Source organism: Haliaeetus leucocephalus, unplaced genomic scaffold (assembly GCF_000737465.1).
Source record: "Haliaeetus leucocephalus isolate CR32 unplaced genomic scaffold, Haliaeetus_leucocephalus-4.0 Scaffold858, whole genome shotgun sequence".
NCBI lineage: Eukaryota > Metazoa > Chordata > Aves > Accipitriformes > Accipitridae > Haliaeetus > Haliaeetus leucocephalus.
In genome coordinates, this window is record NW_010973294.1 from 1773771 (window position 1) to 1795717 (window position 21947).

The 21947-nt window shown below is 42.0% G+C and overlaps 2 protein-coding genes across 2 annotated transcripts in view; one reads left to right on the forward strand and one right to left on the reverse strand.

The window, feature by feature from the left end:
* ASPH (aspartate beta-hydroxylase) overlaps positions 1 to 3208 on the forward strand; it is a 101833-nt gene extending 98625 nt beyond the window's left edge. The window contains exon 26 of the mRNA XM_010582893.1: positions 2879 to 3208. Coding sequence (XP_010581195.1) covers positions 2879 to 3029 — 151 coding nt within the window. The 3' untranslated portion in view covers positions 3030 to 3208. The remainder of the gene's footprint in view (positions 1 to 2878) is intronic.
* Positions 3209 to 7999: 4791 nt separating this feature from the next.
* Positions 8000 to 21947, reverse strand: part of CLVS1 (clavesin 1) — a 95793-nt gene continuing 81845 nt past the window's right edge. The window contains exon 5 of the mRNA XM_010582894.1: positions 8000 to 8414. Coding sequence (XP_010581196.1) covers positions 8327 to 8414 — 88 coding nt within the window. The 3' untranslated portion in view covers positions 8000 to 8326. The remainder of the gene's footprint in view (positions 8415 to 21947) is intronic.

The window sequence follows — 21947 nt, forward strand, 5'->3', positions numbered from 1 at the left end:
CCCCCAAAAAACAAAAACAACCACCAACCCCAACAAAAACCCCCCCCCCCCCCCCCCCCAAAAACCCCGAAGTTGGCTTGATTTTTTTACCACAACGTAGCATTGCAAGTGGTTGACTCCCATTGAATTGAATAATACCAATGTAACTTTAGTGCGGTAGCAGAGACTTAGGGTTGATATGGCATAAAACATTTTTGTTATCTGATAACTGACATGGTAGCAGAAAAAGCACATGATCATAGCTGAAACCTGCAAAAGGCTCATTATCTGAGCCTTCAAGGCTGATGTCTGTGTGCAAGCCAGTGTGAATTTCTTGCTATGTTATGCTTTCTGGTTTATCTGCTCTCGCTTAAAATATATTTCGATGATTATTTAAGTTGAAATGATCCAATTTCAATTTCCATTTCTGTTCAGAACAGTACAGCACAACCCCATAAATTTTGATGCTTAATTTTTGCTTTTGCTGGATTAAAAATACCGAGATGACTTGGGAGTCTAAATCTCATTTTCTCCCTGTTTTTCAAAAAAAACCATTGTTTTCTCTGTGAATGAACACAGTTGAATGAGCTAAGCAACATATTTCCATCTTTGATGGTAAGACCTTTGTTTCTTTACCATCGCTACTGTTCATAGTTCTTAATTCTCTTTAAGGGCAGCCATCCTGTTGGACTGCTTCAGCTCCTAAGGGATCCTGTTAAAAAAACTTGATTATGTGCTCATTGTAGAGTGGCTTTAGGAGGTAACACTTCTTTGACCATTATTGACTCAATTGACCATTATTCATCCAGTCTCACCTGAAGGGGTATAATCAGGTGCATGCTTTTGTCCTGCTGCAATGCATAGTAAATTTACTTTGCTCATACCACTGCCTGACTTTACAATAGATAAACCATGTAACACATAATCAGCTACTGTGCCTAAATGCAGTGGGTAAGACTGAGATCTGAGGGGCAGCAAAATGACTAGCACAGTGACTTTTTGACATGTTGTGACATTATCACTAATGGTCACTGATCAGCTGCTGATTTTTCGCAGTTTCAGGACTGCATTTAACCAGGCGTTAAACCTCTCTTTAAAATTATGAATCCAGATCTCAGCAGGCTGGAGAAGCGTACCAGCTGAAGCTTCATGAAATTCAACAAAGGCGAATGCAAAGCCCTGCAACTGGTAGCAACAGATCAACATCTTGCAACAGTACAGGCTGGCTGATGACTGCATAGAAAGCAGCTTTGCAGAAAAGGTCTAAGGGTCCTAGGGGACAAGTTGAATGTGACTTATAATGTGCTCTCATCTTGATGAAGGCTAGCTGTGTATTGGCCTGTGTTAGTAAGTGCATAGGAAGCAGTTTGAGGGGAGCAATTTTTTCCCTCTCTTTTGCACTCAAGACACTGCCTCTGGAGTACTGTGTCCGGTTTATGGCTCTTCAGTACAAAAAAAGTCATCAATAAACTAGAGGGACTCCAGTGGAGGATGAAAAAATTGTTTAGGCAACTGGAGCATGCGACACATGAGAAGCTCAGAGAGCTGGTTTGGAGTCGGAAAAAGAGAAGGCTGAAGGGGATACTAGTTACTGTCTTCTGCTACTGATGGGTGACTGTGCAGAAGACAGAGCCAGACTCTTTTCAGAGGTGTGCGGTTTTAGAATGAGAGGTAATGGACACAAGTGACAGTGAAGGAAATTCCATCTAGACAGAAGGAAATTTTCACAATGAGGTTGGTGAAACACAGGAAGAGACAGTGGAATGTCCATGGTTGCAGATATTCAAAAATCCAGTAGTCAGGAACCTGAGATATCTCATCTAACCTCATAGTTGGATCTAACTTTGCAGTTAATCTTGCTCTGAGCAGAGGCTTGGACCAGATGCCCTTCCAAGGTTTCTTCTGACCTCAATTATTCTGTGATTCTGTACTTCGTAAAGTTGACAGAAACACTGATTTTTCCAACAATTAATATCTTCCTTCTGCGTTGCCTCTTGACATTGCTTTTAAATCTGGTAATTTTGTTAATTTTTCAAGCGATGGAGGTGCTCAAAACCAAGCCACTTTGAATAAATTGTGTATATCCCTTTTTCTGCCTAACAAAGGTACAGATCTTGGAAAAGTATCACTGTTAAAATTTGGCTCTTCCATGCTGTAATGAACACTCACTTAGGGTATTTACAGCTGTTCAGTGATCTGCTCTGCCTAAGCAGTACTTGGCAAGCAGAGGGGCTTTAAGTGATGTGGTCTCATCCTTCCAGTTCAGCTTTAACAATATAGTTAACCCAGTGTACACTATGGCGTTGCAACCTTCCTCTGAAGAAAAATCTTCAGACTCAGTGCTTTGAATGGTTTTATGGGACAGGACTGTTAACATCCCTGAAATTTAAAGAATGATCAGGGCCTACTTCTATTGTTTTGATTTTTAGAAAAAGCTGATTGATCTAATGTGATTTGTTTTCAAACCATATGACCATATCACTGGTCATTCCCTCAGTTTCCATCACTCATTATGTATGTATCTGATTAGAAAAGGAGAAAAGTTGATTACTACACCACTATTATACCTGCTTCTTGCTTATTGGACTCATTAAAAGTATATCAATAACAAATACTATAAATGTCTGAATGTGTATGTGGACATAACTGTGCAGAGTGAGGGGAAACAATCCCTCAATAATGTGAAGGACCATTAGACTGATCTTCCTGTAGTTTATTTAAATCAAAACTCTGATACTCCAGTCTCTTTATGTTAGGTAGTGAAATCCTGACTGTGCAATATATACTGTTTAAGTCATTCTTATATGTCAAAGAGCTTCTTCAGAGCTGATATATATAGCTTGCCTGCTCCATGGCACTTCAAATACTACACTAAAGCATGTTCTTTTTTGTGTTGCAGAACCTGGGAAGAAGGGAAAGTTCTTATTTTTGATGACTCTTTCGAACATGAAGTATGGCAGGATGCTGAAAATTATCGCCTGATATTCATTGTGGATGTGTGGCACCCTGAGTTAACAGCACAACAGAGACGCACCCTTCCTGCTATTTAAGGGGTTCCTTCTGATGAGCGGAGCAGAGGAGCTTTAACCCCTTTGGAGTACACAAATAGGATTAATTTATCCAGCATATTAAGAATACAAATGTTGTAAGGTTTGGAAGAGATCAGGATGGCATTCTGCAATCACAGAGGACTTGACATGAAAAAAGGAAAAAAAAGAAGAAAAAAAAAGAAGCCATGTTTTGTTTCATACTGATACAGCACTGATATGTATTGTTTTTCCAGCTGCAAGTTTGAAAATACAAATCTTGTCAGCCAAAGAGCAATAGGTCTGGATTTTCAAACTGAGGAATGTGCAGATGTTTTTGCCATGCCTATATTATGCGTACAACATCAGTCAGTCAGTCACCTGCCCAACCATGTTCAGGCACAAGATCTGTGATTCTACATCTGGGAAATACTTCCCAGGCTTTTATCTGGGAAGTAACATGTAAGGTATTTACAAACATATGCACACAGCCAACTTTGAAAATCAGTATGCAGTTGTAATGTTAGCTGCTTTAGGCATAGAACATGTCCCTGTGTTATCAACTGTAGATAATGTGAATGGGTTATATGTGTTTTGTATTTTTTTCTACCTGAGTAACTGTATTTTTCTAGCATAATTATGAACAAATCTTCTTTAATCAACCACTATTTTTTAAAAAACGTTATCTATATAAGTGCATCTCTAGCTATCAGCAGAAGGAAAACACTATAGATGAACAGATTTCATTTTTGCCAAGTGTGGCCTTCTCTTGCCTTCCTGGAAATGCAAACAGAAACTTGCATAATCAGCTGCTTAGTGAAGCTTTGTTCTTCTAAAACAAAATAGTTTCTTAGTTAGCAGGCAACCTTAGTTTGATGATGTGATTTTGGAAGATGTTGAGCAAATGTGACATCTGTAGGCTCTGATCTTAAAGTGCTTGACAGTTCTTAGGATTATATGGTGAACTGCTGTTTCTCCTATCATTACAAAAGCTTGTGTTGTGATATTCGTTTTCTACCCAGCAAGGGTCTGGGGCACCTCCTTCCAGGGGCTCCTTCTAGGCTGCCCTTGGGTGGTCATTCAGCAGAAAAAAATATAGGAAGAATTTCTTGTGCTTTGGGCAGAAGGACAAGATCTAACTTGGTTTCCTGCCAGAAAGCAGAGCAGACAGAGAGCTTCAGGTTATTAACTTGTGTTAACTTCTGCTGCGAGCATCCTACAGAGTGCTAGAATGATCCTTTAATTGACCTAATGGTGTTTTCCTTGTCTTGAAATGTATGACATAATGCTGAGGTAGTCTCATCCCAGTACTGTTTACAGTATGCTCTGTATTTGCCATGCAGAATTTACTATATGGTAAAAAGGCCTATATTTAAGAAAGAAAACTGGTTGGATGTTTAAGCAGTTGGCTGGTCTTTTGGGTCTGTACTGTTTAATGGGAAATGGAGGGTGCAGGACCCTCCACCTGTTAACTTCTAAGAACACTAACAGGAAAGAGAGACCTGAGGTTGCACTGTTGATGTTTATGGCTGGCTGTTATCTACTTGCCTGCAAAACCAGCCGGGTGTGGATAGGTGTGCTAGGATACTCAGGGCTTGTCAAGGGCAGTGGCATCATTATCAAGGGCTGTGAGAGACAGACACTAAGCAAGGAGACACTGAGGTTACTTAATCTCCACAGCTTTGGCTTTGTTGTCCAAAAGACACTGAACAGTCATCTTATTTGTTTAATGCTCGGTGGTTTTGTACTGCAGAGACTCTATCACGGTACCTAAGTATCGTGACCAGAATGCCACGTTTGCTGAAGCAAAATACAGATAAGAGCTTTGCATTCCCATAAACTGAATGCTTTTCAGATTTTGTATTTTACTAGGTAATTAAATCTTGTAATGCCATGTAACACATGGTGATTGCACCATAAATTAGTGTAACCAGTTTCTGGAGGTGTGCACTTTAATTTCCTTTTTGACTGTTAAACTGATAAACCCTCTCTGATCAAGAGTCAGTTTTGGACAGCTATGATAATTAGCCTTTAATGTGTTGTCTGTATCAAAAATAACACTGAGACTATACATAATATACAAGAAAGTAACAGTTCTCAGTTAATCATCACGAAAACTGAAAAGATTTGTAAGTTTCACGCTTAAGAAAATATAGGCTTTAGGAGAATCGTGCAAAACTGGAAATAAGGTACTTGTTATTGGGGGGTCATAGTAAGAATTTTTTTTAAATCTCTTGGTGGCTGTTTAGTCAGAGGCTATAATTTCTATCTTTGTAAAGTGATCAAGCAGTACAAATTATAAACTGTTTTGTAATTCTCTAAAATAAAGACATAGTTTGTAATGAAGGAATCAAGAACTGTTTAAACCAAAATTTGTGGTTTGAGTGTATTTTTATTAATGTTACATTTTAGTTTCTATAGCTCAGAGTAAATACTAAAGGAGTGATAAAAGCTTTGGAGCTTTATTTATGAAAATCCATGCCATCCTTCAGATTGTTTCATTGTTCCTTTGAAGGCTCATACTTTATCTTTTCTGATTGCTATTGGCAAATAGATAAAAGTAATCTGCCCAAGATGTGTGTATGCGCTGGAGTAGCACTGTTTATTAAATTGTGTGGTCATATATTGGCCAGTTAAAATCTTAAGTGCCTTGAATATGGCAAGGTGTATTATAAATAGCTCCTGCAACACTGGAGTGAATCTACTCTATGCCTACCTGTCAAGGAGCTGAGAACATATCTTTTTCTTTAGGTACAGCTACTGGATTAGCTATATACATGGGGAGAATATATATAGCAAACCACAGAAATTATGCAGTGAATAAGTGGTATATTATTTTTGGTGTTCCTGTTTGCCAACTGGTATTTCATCTTGAAAAAGCTTTTCAACATTGGAAATGCCAATGGAAAAATTGAATCGAAATATTTTTTAAATGGAGAACCATTGCAATTTAATTTTTTTTCTTTAGACTTATTTACAGAGGGAAATGACAAAAAAGGACAATTTACTCTCCTTTTTGTAAGGCAGTACGTACTCATCATGATGTTAGGAGGTGGATTCCTCCCTGCCTGTAGTTACCTTGCTTGCAAGCACAGAGTCTGTGTAAGATCCTACAGTTAAATACAGGCATCATACATTTATATACAAGGCATCATATGTATTTATTCATGTCACAGCTAAAGAAAATAAATAATTCTAATCCTCTGCGAGGTTTAATCCTCAAGGACTAGATTTAAGTGATAGTTGCACTTCTTGGGCAGAACAAGTCCTACTTGAATGAACAGTGATTGTAACAGGTCATCACAAAGATTCAATGGCAGTGGAGGTAAGTGTATTAACAGAGAAAAATCGTAAACCAAAGTATTTCTTCATTAATGCTGCAATATGATAGCCAATGTCTGTCTTTTTCTGTCTGTTTGATTTTTCACTTTCTGCTTTAAGTAAGTTCTCTGTGTCAAACCCAAATGCCTGTGAGCTTCGTGAGCCCAGGGAAGGGAAGGGAGCGGTGTCCTGTTAGCAGGAGTTGCCATCCTCGTTTTCTGTAATAGGTGGTAATGCCAGGGGAGGGGGAATGGAAGAAATCCCAAAGATAAATGGGTTTAGTTGTCTTATTAGTTCCTGCAAGCTTCTGCTTCTTTTTCCGACTCCTGTGTTGCCTTGCTGGGACCATCCACTGCCTTAAAGACTTGCTGTCTGTCATGGAGGCCAGGCTTTGTATCAATGACATGCTGCTGCAGAAGAAGGTTAGTCTGAATGAGGCTATTCTGTAACAAATAGTAGCAGGTAGATCCCAGGTGTGTTGATAGGATCTGGCAGGATGTACTTTCTGCCCTGTGCAGGCATGAAAAGTTGTTGTAGATAAAGGCAGTAGTTTGTCAGTCTACCTGTTAGGGCTGACCATGTCCAGTTTTGAACTATATCATCGCTTCAGTGTATCGCTTATGAATTCAGTGGATGTTCCAGAGGCACATTACAAAGTCTCGTGCCCATTATCATCTCATTTTATATATATGATTTACACTGCTACCTTTGATATGTTGTTGCCAACCGCTTGTTCTAGTAAATTGTCAATGTACGGCAATTTAATTGAAGACTAAAGGTGTGTACAGTGGTTGTAACCAGTTTAGGAAATAAAGTCACTGCACATGTAATCTGATAACGATTTTTCTTTTATTTCTTTAATCTGGTTTCCATTTCAATGAAGGGATGGGAGTCTCTTTGCAGCTAGAGCAAATAGAGAAATAACAAACTGATCTTTGGCATTTCAGTTCTTCTGTTCTTCCACATTTCCTTCTAGCAGAAGCTTGTACTGAATAATTAATTCTAAGTTTTCCTTATTCATTTTAACCATGGCCCGCATCCGCAATGAGCATACCATTCTGGCTACACCTTTCACTTGGCTGCAGGAGGGAAGGGGGTAAATGGCTCTGCAGAGCTTTCATTTGCTTTTGTGACCTAAATGAAACAATCTGGATTGAACCATTAATCACTGGTGAATGTGTCCAATGGGTCTCCCTAGCACCCCCCCTTCACACATGCACACACACACGCACACGCACATATCTAATAGGCTCCCGAGTTGCCTGTGGAAAAACACATCGTTAAAATTAAATAATTGCATTTCAAATTGCATGTGTCTGCTGCCCACACAGTTCATGCCACTCAGCTGACAGTTTTAGAAGGGCTTCAAAAGTTAATAATAATTTTTGCTAGATACTGAAATGTGACCCCCTATAAGCAGCATGGATGAGGCAGTCACAAAGTGTCATGTTGAATGATATTATGCTGGCACTGTTTGGGGGGGAGGAGGGGGATGTTCTTTTTTTAATGCAAAATATTTCTGTAAAACTTGACCACTCTGTAGATGCTGCTGCTTCTGTCCTCTGAGCCAGACTAAACTGCTGACTACAGTGCAAAGTTTAAATTTGAGATGCTTTTCCTTAGAACACACTTAACCTTCACTTCTATAAAACTGAGCATCCCTGCTGGAGTCTTCAGGAAAACTACTGACACACCCTGGTTTCTTTAAACAGAGAAAGCAGTCCCATAATTTCCAATATTTTAATGTCATAAGTCAAAAAAAAAAAGAACAAATTCTTTGTATATGGACAGGCTCCTGCGTCAATAGAAATTTCTCAGTTTTTGTTCAGCATTGGCCACACAGACAGATGGCTGGTGACAGTTGTTACTTGGTCAAGAAACATGAAGGACTTGTTCTCGAGCAAAATGCGTGCGTGTGTTTGTGTGTGTCGTGCTCTGTGGATTTCTGGTACGGTGGAAGTCTATTAATGTATCTGTGTGTGTGTTGGGCACATGAGAGCTCAGTCCAGAGCCAGCAGTGGCTGGGTGTTCTCGCTTTCCCCCTGGTCTTCATGTTTCAGCGTGCCGGCTTCCACCACAGACTGGGACCTGAAAGCAAGAAGACACACAAATGCTTTCAAAATATTTAGTGCTTAGCTACTCTCCATAATGCTGAACACACTCAGCAACTTAAGGGCGTGATCCTGAGATACCATGAGCTGTGTTATTGATTAATGTCTTCCTATTCAAAACCACTTGTGCAACTGCTTACTGGAAAGCAAAGTCATTTGTACAAGCGCTTGCAGGAGTGGGTCTCAGCTCATGCTTGTTACAAATCTTGAGAAAGACGAGTAGATAAATCACATATTACTGATGTAGGGGTTTAAGGGGCAGAACTTCCACGAGTTACCCAAGATCAGTGAAGAAGCCAGAATTAATACAACAACGAGGGAGCTTCTGGTGTGCCCAGTCCTGCAATTTATCTTCTTGTCTACACTCTTGAAAGAGAACTTTATTCAGGGCTAGTCCATTTTAAATTAATTTCTGTGTTCAAGGTGGGAAGTATAGTTTATCCTTTCCTGCTAATGGACAAAAAAAAGAAACCCAACCTGTAAAAAAAAGAGTGAACGCTAGAGAAAGTGGATAATCATGATTTCTTGCAGTGACAAAAGCTGAGTGGGCTTAAACTAGTGGGAAAATTCAAGACTCTCATTTTCTGAGGTCTGTGTACTCCAGTGTTTGCTTACTGAGCTATGGAAGGAGGAACTGATGAGTTTATTGTTACACAGATTTGTTATCCTCCATTTTGTCTGTTTTGGGCTAGGAGTTGCCTCCCAGTTTGGAGTGGGCAATGAGCTTTAGAGGAAAATCACCATGTGAATCGGGAACCTTTAAAAAGCAAACTTTTTCAAAGGCAGCGGTAGAATCATCCAGCCTGGGCATTTGCATAGTGCATAGTTTCATTTTAAAGAGCCAGTTTTCTCATGGATAGCTTTTAGAATTAGGGGTAGTTCTTATTCCCTACAGGATGTGTTTGTAGTTCCCAGTTGTTCATTATGGTAACCTCAGTTTAAGCCTTAGCTATTTAATGAGATTAGATATCACCTCTCTTTTGATAAGAATCATTAATAGATTGCATCCTTTGGTACTGCAGCACTTGATCAGGACTGAATACCATGACTGTGAATAACTTCTATGATTATTTTTCCTATTCTTATGCCTGGAGCTTTCATTAAAGCATAATAAAAAATTTTCATTAAATAAAAAATCTCCAAAGAGAGATAACAAAAACTGGATGCTCAATGGAAAGATTTTATGCCAAAATTTTCAAAGAAAATATGTTTGCCCAAACATTTTCACTGTGTATTTTTTACAGTAATGTGACATGCATAATGTTTATGACTGCACTTTAATATAGAAAAGCAGCTGATTCAGGAGATTATGCAAAATGGCAATTTACATATTTCTAGTATGTAACAGCAAAAACTAATCACGTGGCTTTGAAACTGATACAGAATGGATTCAAATCACAACTTCAACAGGTTTTTATTTTCTTTTCCGGACTACTAGAATAGTACTTGATTAATACTCGTCACCAATGTATGGTCTGTGTCTGACCCACTGCCCTACAATGGATAAAAAAAGTTGCAGATCCATTGCAGCATTTGCCAGCATATAGAAAGTTTCTGCTCTAAGCCAAATGTGAAAAATCTCACAATTTTGCCTTTTGTGCCTTTTGTGATCACTGCTGATTATCTCTGCTCTCATGTCATTACACAAGAAAATGTTCTTGCACCTGTAACAGCAAGATACCAGTTTCTCCCCTTTACTGGTACTCAGATGCATGCCAGGTTGGGAGCAACATAGTCCCAAACTCTGTACCTCTTCACACTGATCCAAAATAGCTGGAGCATCGAGTAAATGCATTGCAGCCCATCTGAACTCCAAATTCAAGATGTCAAATAATTCAAATGCTATGCCCAGCCCTTCTGAATAACATGAAGAGGGATACAACTGAGGTTTTAGTATCTGCCAAGCTCTGCAGTAACAATTTCTTTTCCTTTTCTGCTAGAAGCTGCTTAGCCCCCTATCCTAAAATAAGCAGCTCAGACATCTATCTGAAGGGCACAGTAATGATTTGAACAATCATCACTATTTTCTAAGACACCACAATGAAAGACTTGCTGTTGTGTTTGGATTTCCATTTTCCAAATGCATCAGTTTGTTTGCTGAAAAATGTTTCCAGTTTTGTTTTTAACTTCAATTTTAAGTAGGAAAAAAAGAAAATTACTCAATTCTCAACAAGATCCTAAAATACCTTTTCCGTATTCTTCATTTATGGTAAATATTAAAAATGCTCAGAAAAGCATTTTGGCAATATATATCAATGCAGCTCACAATCTAATATAGTAACTCAGCATGGGAGATACATTTTACTGGCCTAGAACATCCTGGAATATGTATTCTATTGCTATACTTTATTTAAAGACAGAGAAAAGATGATTTACAATAGGCCACTTTTGCAGAAAGCATTTTCAACTGACCAGTAACTACATTTTGCGGCTGTAGAAATTAATGTAGGACAAATACTATTTGAAAGAATGCACCCTATATGTTGTTTTCATCTTGCTTTTGTGCATCTAACACACTTAGTTCAAGGAAAGCAGTCATATTCTAGGTATGTGCAAGTTTACACAATATTTAGGGGGGGTTATATGCTGACTCTAGTATTGAACCTAGGACTAAGGCCAGTTTCTGTTTTAAAAGTACTGCTACCTGCATTAACATTTTCTTCAGAGGACTTTATAATCACATTTCACATTTTTAAGTAGAATCTGATCATGGTTCTTGAAAGGTGTTTGGGTATCAACTCCACCTTAATCTCCTATTGAAAAATAAATTGCAGTCAGGCACCAAAGTACCTTTGCCCCGACTAGTCTTTGTAATTTGCAACCATCTTTGCATTAAAAACACCAAAACACTTTCTTGCACAACAGTTTAAGCCATTTTGATGTAAAATGGTAAATGAGCAGTACAGAACTTGCCTTCTTTGGCAAGCTCAGTCTAAGCTTTGGCCCTGTAAATGCTGTGGATGCTGTTCTGTCAGTACCCTATGGCAAGCAGAAGTTCATGGCACCAGACAAAAGCATGTTTATTTTGCTGCCTTTCCATATCAATGTGTACAAATACCTAATGGGGTGGAGCAGAAAACATGAAGCCAGACTCTTCTCAGCAATACCCAGTGACAGGAGAAGAGGCAACGTGCACAAATTGAAATACAGGAAATTCTGTTTTAACATAAGAAGAAATGTTTTTACTGAGGGAGTGCACAAATACTGGAACAAGTTGCCCAGAGAGATTGTGGAGTCTTCATGCTTAGAGATATTCAAACTCCATCTGGACATAGTCCTAGGCAACCTGCTCTAGCTGACCCTGCTCTAAGCAGGGGCTTGGGTAGAAGATCTCCAGAGGTCCTCAACTTTTTTGTGATTCTGTGCCCACAGAAATACCAGCTTCTCTGAACCATCCCAATTCATGTTTCTCTATCCTGACAGGACAATGATTTCCTTTCAAAGCTCATTATGCCTTTGGGATGTCAACTTCGACAACGTGGGTGACGTTCAGCTCTTAAATGTAGATACCTACTGCCATTTAGGCACCTTAAAGTATCCAAGACAACCTTCCATGGCTAACTGTTGTGACCCAGGATTTATAGAAGACTTATAGAGGACCCATGTCTTTCTGGAGTAACGGATGGAGGCCAAGAGGACATCAAAGTGCCTAAAATCATACAAGATGCCTAAACTTAGGCAGCAGAGCCTCACCTGTGCTGCTGTTTCTGCAGGATGAATGCAACTAGTTTGTAATGTCCAAGTCATTTTGACCTGGGCCAGGTGTGAACTAATCATCTAAGCAGGAAATAGTAATTGTATTGGCCTTCTCCTCATATCACTACATTTTAGTCACTTGTGTTGTGATTCATCTCACCATCAGACATCTATGGCCACTCTGTGCTATAAATGGCAGAAATAGACATTCTCAGGGTGCAATTCATCTGACCCGTTCTAAACATATGGTCACAGCATATGATTCGTAGGTTACCTATGTTCAGGTCCCTGTTCCGATGAGTTCTCATCTGTTAACACCAGGGGGAACAGGTTCCATGATTTGCGAGGCAACATTTCCTACATAACATACCAACAACTGCCTCACACTATATTAGCTTTAATACTCACCTGAAATGTGGTATGTTCTGTGTGTGCTGCAACTTTGGAATTATAAATGAGTTTATTTGAATTCAAAGCCTTCTGGGTTCCTCCTTTCTCAGCTAAAAATTCCCAGTAACCAGTTTGGAAGATGCTTGGGTGTGGAGGATCTGGTCGAGTTAAATACTAACACAGGTAGACAATTGTTTGTATCACACAGATAGGGTCACTGTGTAAGGCCCTGAGCTGGCAGACTCTGTACCTGTCTTGCTTTAACATGATACATGTGGGAGACTTAGCTCCTGTAAAGTACAATGTGATCACCATGGGCTGGGAGCTAAGTCTGAAGTAATTAACAGACAAGTCAATGCCCATAGACTTTCCTAGCATAGCTTCCAAGGCTAGGTAACTTTGCTTAGGAGAGCAAAATGAAAATGGAAAGAGAAATTAATTCTCAGTCTCACTTCTGGAGCCTAAGTACCATTTGAGTATGCTCCATTTAAAGTGTCAATCAAATCCCCATGGCTGTTTTAGTGTTCAGCAAGAATATTTGGAATTCTGGAAAATCAACACTACCCAGCTGTTTCTCCAGCAGGTCAGCCATATATTTCAGATGACAGCACTGCATAGGTATGTACATCAGTATCTGAGAGAGCAGATGGCTTTATGTGTGTGGTCATTTTAATGCAACTATCTCAAATTCAGTCAAAAAACATGTAAGAAGGCCGGATGCAGGCCTTCTAGCTGCACTGTTTTCAGGAGGCTTTTGTCAGAGTACAGCTGAAGTGAATCAGCTCACAGGAATTGATGTCTGCTGGGTATCAGTTTTGTTTCCCATAAAAAATAAAATACCCAAATCCTGCCCTGAGCTAACAGTAACTGCCAGCGTATCATAGCATGCTTGCCTTAAAAGACATCTTTCAGTTCTCTGATCCCTCATTTTATGCTCTTCATCACAGCAATGCTGATGTGCTGCAGCCCACAGGAGCGACGATACACTACATTTGTGCTGGGCTTCCTTTGGGGGGTTTTGTGGAGGAAGGAGGAGGGTGGCGTGTTTTTTTCACCCAAGTGCAGGAGGCTTCAAGCTCTCAGAGTGACACACTGCAGCCAATCAATCAGATCACTTCATGTGTATCTATTCATCTCTCTCTCACCTCCCATCTGCTCATTTTCCTCTAATTCCCTTCCCATTTCACCAGCACCTCAGGGCTGTTCATCTCCCAATTATGCATTCCCTTTACAGAACATAATAAGCATTTTTTTAAAATCACACCCGTGAATTTTTGTATTGACAAGGTCTGAGGGGCATTTCTTTCTCTGCCCTCCTCCCTCCCCATCAGAGCGCAGAGGAGGGTGTAGCACCCCAGAGTGTGCTCTGCAACACACCTCAAGAGTATGGCTTCATCAGGTGGGAAAACGAAGGATTTTTCCCCCGGTATTACAGAAACAATGCAGATGTGAAGGTGTGAAGTAATTGTGGTAAAAGGTACTCCTTTATTATTGAAAGCACTTGAAAATGAAATGCATGGGCAAGGCGTCTTGAAAGACACGTGTGCTCCCACAGGTGGTGCAGGCAGATGTAGGCAAGCTCTGCTCAGCCGGTGCACAACTCCAGCGCAGAAACCACGAAGTGTGGCTCTCTGCCCAGGCTAATAAGCCCTCCTGAAATCTCTTGCTAATGCAACTCCGCAGCTTGTGCACTTGCATTGGCTCACAGCTCTGCATTAAGACAGCACAGCCGTGTGCCGCAGAGACCTGCCCGGAGGGGCAGCTTTGACACACCGACCACAGCATTTCAGAGAGATGAAGCAGCATCCGTGTCTAGGGGCACGGCTGAGCTGGTTAAGTGATCCACCCACGTGGTGAGTCAGGGGGCAAAGCAGCACGAAAACTCTGGCTTAACCTTATTGCCAGCCCAGTGCTTAGCCCACAGGACAACGGTGACAAGCTGCTGTGCTTCCCAAACAGGAGCTGGCTTTGTGGCCACCATGGCAGCGGTAACCATCTTTCTCCCTGATGGTTAACACATCCTAGGGAGAGGCCTCTGAGTAGTGCCTTGGCACGTCAAAGCCAGGGGTGACCATAGCCCACATCTGTGCTTAACTGCATGTGGGAAGAAGTCTCTGTGAGTGCATTTACACCGCTAAAGAGGCGACTGCTGCAGAGTGAACCCCAGCATGAGACCCCTCGTCCTCCCTGTGCCCGCCAGCTCTCTCCATGCCCCTCCTTTCCCAACAGCTGGCCCCAGCTGCTTCTCCCCACTGCAAACCCTGGGCACAGCTCACTGCAGGGTCTGCACCAAAGAGCGGTAGGGGTGAGACCGCCCCGCATTTGGCTCTAACCATGGTCCAGCCGGCTGTGCACCCTGTCCTGACCCATCCCTTAGCCCACACCACACCCCCAGGGGATGCAATGCATACCCTTTGGCACTTGCTTGTAAAAACAGTTCTCTGGTGGGCTATGCCACAGCTCTCAGCTTACTGCAGACACTCTGAACTGTGAAAACATACAGAAATGCTGAAGTATTTGGCATAGCACATACAGTCTTATGCCTTAAGGCCATGGAGAGCAAGAGCCAGGTGCTGTGCAGGGCGAATGCAGCCAGACTCTTCTGGCAGAGGCTGTCCCTGAGCAATACAGGCAGGAGTCAGTCTGTGCCACCAACCTTGGAATTAGGGTACACACCTTGGTCTTTTTTTCATCAGTGTAGATGTGCCTGATATCTCCTTCTCCTAAGTGCTTCTGACTTTGTGTGTTAAGATCTTGCCTCGGTCACATCCCAAGTCCAGGATGGGGGAAAGGCATGGGTAGGAGCTTGTCCTCTCCATTTCCTTTCTCTGCTACAGACTGACTCCTCCACATGTGGGTTTTTTGTTTGTTTGTTTTTCACATAGAAAGAATAGGAGCATCTGCTTCAGACAAGAGTTCCTGGAAGACCTTCAATCCCTTGGGGTGCAATATGTTACCTATGAAAATGTAAGCCTAGTAATGGGGCCAAATAAAGACAACACTGCAGCAGCAGTCAACACCAATTTACAGCAGATTTGGCAAAAGCTGCTAAAAAGTTTGCAGAATATGATGTCCAAACAAAAGAAATTCAGGCCAAGTAATGAGGAAAATTTTCTTCTCTCACTTTATGAATATTACATGCACATTCACACACACACATATGCACTTGTCATCACCATTCATGTTTTTCCTGCTCATCCCCAATTTCCTTGCCCAACAAGCATTCTTTCTAGCCCAACATCTTCCAGTCCCCTTGCTCAGATACTCTGGTCCTTTACACCTGCCTCATCTTTCAGTCTGCCTTTTTTGCTCCCGTTCCAGTGACTCCAGTTCCCAATATCTCAACCAGATTGATTTACCACTGAATCATAATATCTTCACTTCTGTGTGGCAATAACAGGGAAGATGGAGCCCCGAGAGCAAAGGGTGTCAGTCTTCCTACTCACCCATCCTACATTAGAAGTTTCCCATCCTTATCAAGAACAGCACTGCAGTGTGAAAGCAACCCTGCAGGTGTGCTATTTAGGCTGGAAAGTCAAGCAGGAAAAGCCAAAATGTAGGCTGTGGGAGCAGCAGTCACTTGGCTGGGTGCGTGGATGTGTTGTGACTCCCGCATTGCACTCCAGCCCCAGGAGTACACACCGTTCTTTCTCGGAGGGCTCTTTCCTCCCTCAGTGCTCAGGGTAGACAGTGTCGAGCTAGTTAGTTGCTATTTATTTTGCTTTCTTCTAGAGGTTCAGCGTGTGGCTCTGTGACACATTTCCTGCATATTATTCCAAGCCTGCTCTGAAGATAACCTTTGTTAATTCCCTCCTGAGCTTTTCTGTGGAGTTCATCAACACAGTACTTGTGTGCCTCAAATGCTAATTCATTTACTGCCATAGCACAACTGTGAGGGGGTTTTTTATTTCCATTTTCCATGTGGAGAGCTGAAGTGCAGTGAGATTAGGGTCCAAGTACACCTCTAATGTGGTGTGCCCATTTCCCAGTACCAAGGGTCTGATTTTGCAGAGCGCTCAGCATTACATGGCAACTTGTGTGTTCAAAGCACATGTCCCATTGATTTCTGTTGCAGGTGAGCGCTGAGTATTTCTGGAAATTAGACTCCAGAGTCTATAGCTTGGCAGGCTGAAAATAAGCAATGTGCAATCTCACCATCTGTGTGAAGTTTGGTTTAAGAGACTTGCCAGGCTGACACAGGGGCTCTGGGAGAGAGGGAGAGCAGGATCCTCTTCTCCAGGTCTACACCCAACAGGCTTAACCAAAGGATGATTCCTGGTCCCCATCAGCCCTCGCCCTAACCATCGCCATTTGCTTGCCCATCAAGTGTGCTTCCTAGCCCAGCTGCTTCCAGTCCTTCACGCCTGCCTCATCTTTCAGTCTGCCTTGTGGCTCCCATCCCAGTGACCCAAGTTCCCACTATCCCAGCTGGGTTCATCTCTAAATCCTCATCTCTCCAATTCTCCCACCAACAGCGGGGAGGATGCAGCCCCGAGAGCATGGGGTGTCAGTCTTCCAAATCCTGGCTCCATGTCTTGCTACAGCCTGGCCTAGTGCAGGGAAAGTTGTTGTGATCACAAGTAAAAGTTGTAATTACAAAAGCCCTCTGCACCCCATGGCCTAGACAGGAGATGCGCATTGTGGGCGTTGAACCATCAACCCGAGCTGAACAAGTTTATTTACTCTGGGAGACCAAGCCAAAGCATGAGGCAATCCTTAGGGTCATTAAATGCTAAAATTAAATATGTTTCTCCAGAGCGTGTGTGAATTGCCTTTTCAAAGGCTTGTAACTCAGCCAGATGTAGGTGGACTTTTCACAGGGCAGCAAAAGACATAAGCAGTATAAAACCATTTGTTTTATTAAGTGTCATGTCTCTAATCTAAACTACTAAATTTTTGGCAAATTTATAGCTAGCTGAAGACATAATTTACAATGCAATATTGTAGGCAGTCTGAACAGCACTGGTTCTGCCATTCCCACCTCCCGCCTGTGTTTGTGCACCCGTGCACTGGTCACTGGTAATTGAGTGCTGTAAACAGATGAAACCCATGCTGTCGATGCCCTCAGAGAGCAACTGATTTCCTGCCTTGTCCCAGGGGACTCCCAGCACCAAGCTACCCCTCCCTCCTGTCCTTGGTTCAGCCGTGGCTTTGTGACTCTGATCTCCTCCTTGGCTTCTCTCCTTCCTAGCTCCTGAGGATATTCCGCACGGTCTCCCCTGCAGCCTCCCTGGGACCTGCTAATGTGCCAGATCCACCGGTTCCTTTCCATTTCTCTCTGATGTATTAGCAGAATTCCGGTTAAAAGCTGTAAAACTGTTCAACAGCTAATAATCTATGTTACTAGGTAATGCATACATTATGTGATGCATCTCTCTGGGACACCTGCTTTACTGTCAAGAGGCGTCTTGTTCGTAACCCGTGTATGGAGGAAGCATTTCTGCAGAAGCATTCAGAAATTCTCCATTGTTTGAAATAATTCATAATAAAATAGTGAACATAAGCCTTGCACCACAGGTCTTACATTTTATAGAGTTATTTTAACTGAAAGCTTACAAGGACTGTTTTCCTTTTCCCCCAACACATGTGGAAATGCACCCCGGGTACAAGCAGAGCAACCCAGGTGCCATCCATGGGCAGTGAGAAGTTTTCACACATTTTCGTACTGATTTTTATTTGCTGGTATTTTACTACTTCTGCAGTAAATTGGTGCTGACTGTGAACCGGCATAAAACATGACCCATAAAAGCAGAAACATATGGTGAAGGAACATTAAGGTCACACCAAGGATAACAACTAGAAAAGTCTGCCTTGCACAACCCAGCTGGGCATACAGAGGAACCAGACTGAATAAATAAAAACCTTACATATGTCACCCCCAGGAATGGCCCCTTTTGGATCTAAAAACTGTTCCAGTCAGCATTAGTGTATACCAGTTGTGACACCCTTCTTTCTGGGAGCAGGATCCCATTTCTGAGAACCAACAATTAGTCTCAGCAACAAATTCATCTGAAGATCAGTCCTTTTGAAAACACGCACATCAGGAGGCAATAATGGCAAACCCTAATCTGTACTTTAAAATCCTTTCCCTCTAATCTAGGACATAAAAATCCACATGCTCTGACTCAAAAACGTGGGGCAACACATTCCAACAGGTTTTTTTGCTGCATTTTCAAAATGCCTAATATGGGAGCTTTTGATGAACCACTAGGCAGGTCATTGCATCTTTAGGTGCTCAAGTTTCTACTTCACAGCAGGAAAAGTTAATGCTGTCTTGATGCATGAATCATACATTTTCACAATTAGCATGTTTGGCTCTAATTTAAAAGTTTTACTTTAAAGTTTTATCCGAACTCTGAATTTCCTGAGTCTCTAATGAGCTTGACTTGGTGATGGTAGTGTTCTTGCAATCCCTGTTATCCTAAGAATAATTTTTAACACCAAATTTGATTAAAGTTATCCTTAATTAAACTTTGACTGAATAAATTTGATTAAACAGCACAGGTTGTTTGGCCAGAATATATATGTAGCTGTCAGGTAAAATTTCCTTTCTCTGCAGGGCAATTTTAAATTGGTTTTAGACCTGTTTGCACTAGCAGCAGGTTAAAAGCAAGGGCTCTTTTGATGCCTGGGAGGGCAGAGAAGGAACATTCAGCTCCCAGACTCTGCTTGGAACAAGCGAAGGCAGAGAACAGCCTTTGTCACTTGGACTGAAGATCGAGTTCAGACATCAAGAAGTGACCCAGATGAGGCTGCAGAAAAACAGATCTCGTAAAGAAAAGCAAGTCACAGGGAGGCAACGTGCTACTGCAGGTTACTTGCTGCTGCTGGACCCCCGTGTAAGAGCAGGGTGACGCTGGGGAAAGGGAAACTCTTCAAAGAACCGAGCTCCTTCACATCATCCCCAGTCACTGAATCCTTCCCTCCAGCTGGCGATGCTTGCTCACTGTTGTTAGGTACCCAAATAGCTACAGGCATGCTTCTCCCACTGTGGCTGGCCAAAAGACACAGTGATATGTTGAGAGCAGTCTCTGACTCGTTAACTGCTAGGCTTAACCATCCACCATAACTATTCATTACGCTGCACACCCGGATAAAACCTCCAGCTGTTCCCAAAAACAACAGCTCATCAGCAAAAGCCAGCATGAGTGCCTCAGGCAAATGCTTTGCTTTTGTGTTAGCTCCCTGTTGACTAAAGCAACCCAAGGCTCCTTTCTGACCATCAGGGCTCACAGAAGGTTTTACCACAGCTGAAAAGGAGGTGATGTTCTTTCCTGTGCTCTGAATTTTCACACTGTTCACATTGCTCTCAAATCCCATAGCTCGTAAGTGACAGGCTCCCTGTGTGGATGCAGACCATTCAGAAGAGGTGGCCCAAGACAGGGGAAGTGTCTGTTAGCATTGCTGCTCCCAGGATTATCAAATGGATGCGGCCGAGCTCTCCGATTGAACTGACTTTGCTATTACTGTATTAATGCTGGTTTGCATGTTTATTACCTTGCCCATTTCAAACTTCACTGAGCTGAAGCTTAATAAACAGATATATTCTGAATGGATTTTTGTTATTGTTGCTTTTTTTTTTCCCCTTCCCTGGCCATTAAGACTCGTTATGTGGAGCCATCAGCTGTTTTTCTTTGTTTCCCATCTGTTCATACAGTACTTGGGTTCTGAGATTTTTTCCCAGGGTGTGATATAATACTGCAGATGGGAGTATAATTTCCACTGTTTTGATTTTGCCCCAGTGGGGCTTCGTGTGGCTGCTGGTGGAAAAATGACAATTGCAATGGTTTTGATTAAAGATTTTCCATGTTATAGAAACTTGTCAAATCTCAAGATTTTCAAGATCATGTTGCTAACTAGAGTCAGTGGCAGGTTTTTTTAAGGGGATTTTCAATCCTTTCCCTGTCTACGATGCCTCCATTCCCTAAAGTAAAGAAAGACTCTTTTTTGAGAATAAATTCTGTGCAATTTCAAGTTACTGGGAAAAACCACCCCTGCCTGTGGTTGGGGAGAAGATAATGTTCTGGTCCCATTGCTGTTAAGCGGAGCAAAAATTGGAACCTAATGAGACTGTGAAGGACAAGTCTAGTCTCCTGTGACCACTGGTAGCCCCCTCATATCAGACCTTTCACTCGTGTATCAGTTAGGTTGTCATATTGACAAGCTGTTTCAGTAACTCACTCTTCTGATGACTAGCAAACCTACTCCTCTAATTTGCAAACAAGGTATACTTTGGTCAGCTTATACCCACTTGATCTCATGACTAAGTTGTCCTTTTTCTCAAATACCTGTTCTCTCTCCCCAGTTTTTATTCCCTCCTGGATTTGTAGAGAATAGTCATACCCATTTCAACCTTTGCTCTGAGAGGCTGAACAAACCACTATCTTCTATAGCTTCTTGCTGGAAAATATGCTCTCCACTCTCCTTATCCTTCCCACAATTCTCAGGTGAACTTGTTTCAATTTATACACCCTGGTGATGGAAGCCAAAGCACTGCTGTCAGTCCTGAAACCAACATAAGGGCACGTACCTGCTCCAGCTTCACTCCCTCCCACTAGTGCTTGGTGCTGCATTTTCTCCTGGTCTGCATTTTGAGACTTACTTTAATTTTCAGGTGATGACTTCAGTTTGGTCTCGAGCACATCTTGAAAGTGCCCTCTTTCTCCCCCTCTGCATTCATTTTTCTAACATAGATTAAGTGGCTACAAAAGTATGTTGGTCAGTTGTTCTCTAATTCCATTTCCTGGCATTTTTCTTTCAGATCTATAATGATTCCTATCTTGATTTCTCATCATCTCTGCTACTAAAATTGCTAGACACTATATTTGGAGTAGGTTGTGCCCAGGGTGAGCTTCTCTCTAGGTGTAGGATGGCGGTACTTCATTTCACAGTGACATTTCTCTGTGGGCACAGTGCAAGACTCCAAGCTCTTCTAGCAGCATTGAGCTCCAAGATTAAGAAAGCCTTAACACAGCACTGGCCCAGTGGCAGCTCTAGCGAGGACGTGCTTGTATGGCTTTACAGCAAGTGGCCGCAGAGCCAGGAGGGGCAATCTGCAACCCTGCAACTTGTCACGCAGCAGGATGGTGCTCCGGGGAGCAGGGGGAACAACCACTGTCCCCCCAGCCTCCAGGGTAAATCCACCTCTCATAAGCACTGACCTCCCCTGCAGCTAATTGCTGGGCAGGTGAACCTGCAGTGGTATCTGGGAAGTCAGAGGAGAAGATCCATAGTTGTTCAGCAAGGCTTTTCATCCTTAAATTACAGAAACCTAAGAAGGCTCAGTCTTCATGTATTTACCCCTTTCAGAGGAACGTCAGTGCTAAAGAAAAGGTCAGCCACCTTTTTTTTTGTTAAACCCAACTTTTCAGCATAGAAACGCTTACAAAATTGCCATGTTTACTCTAGAGTTTAAAGATTTGTG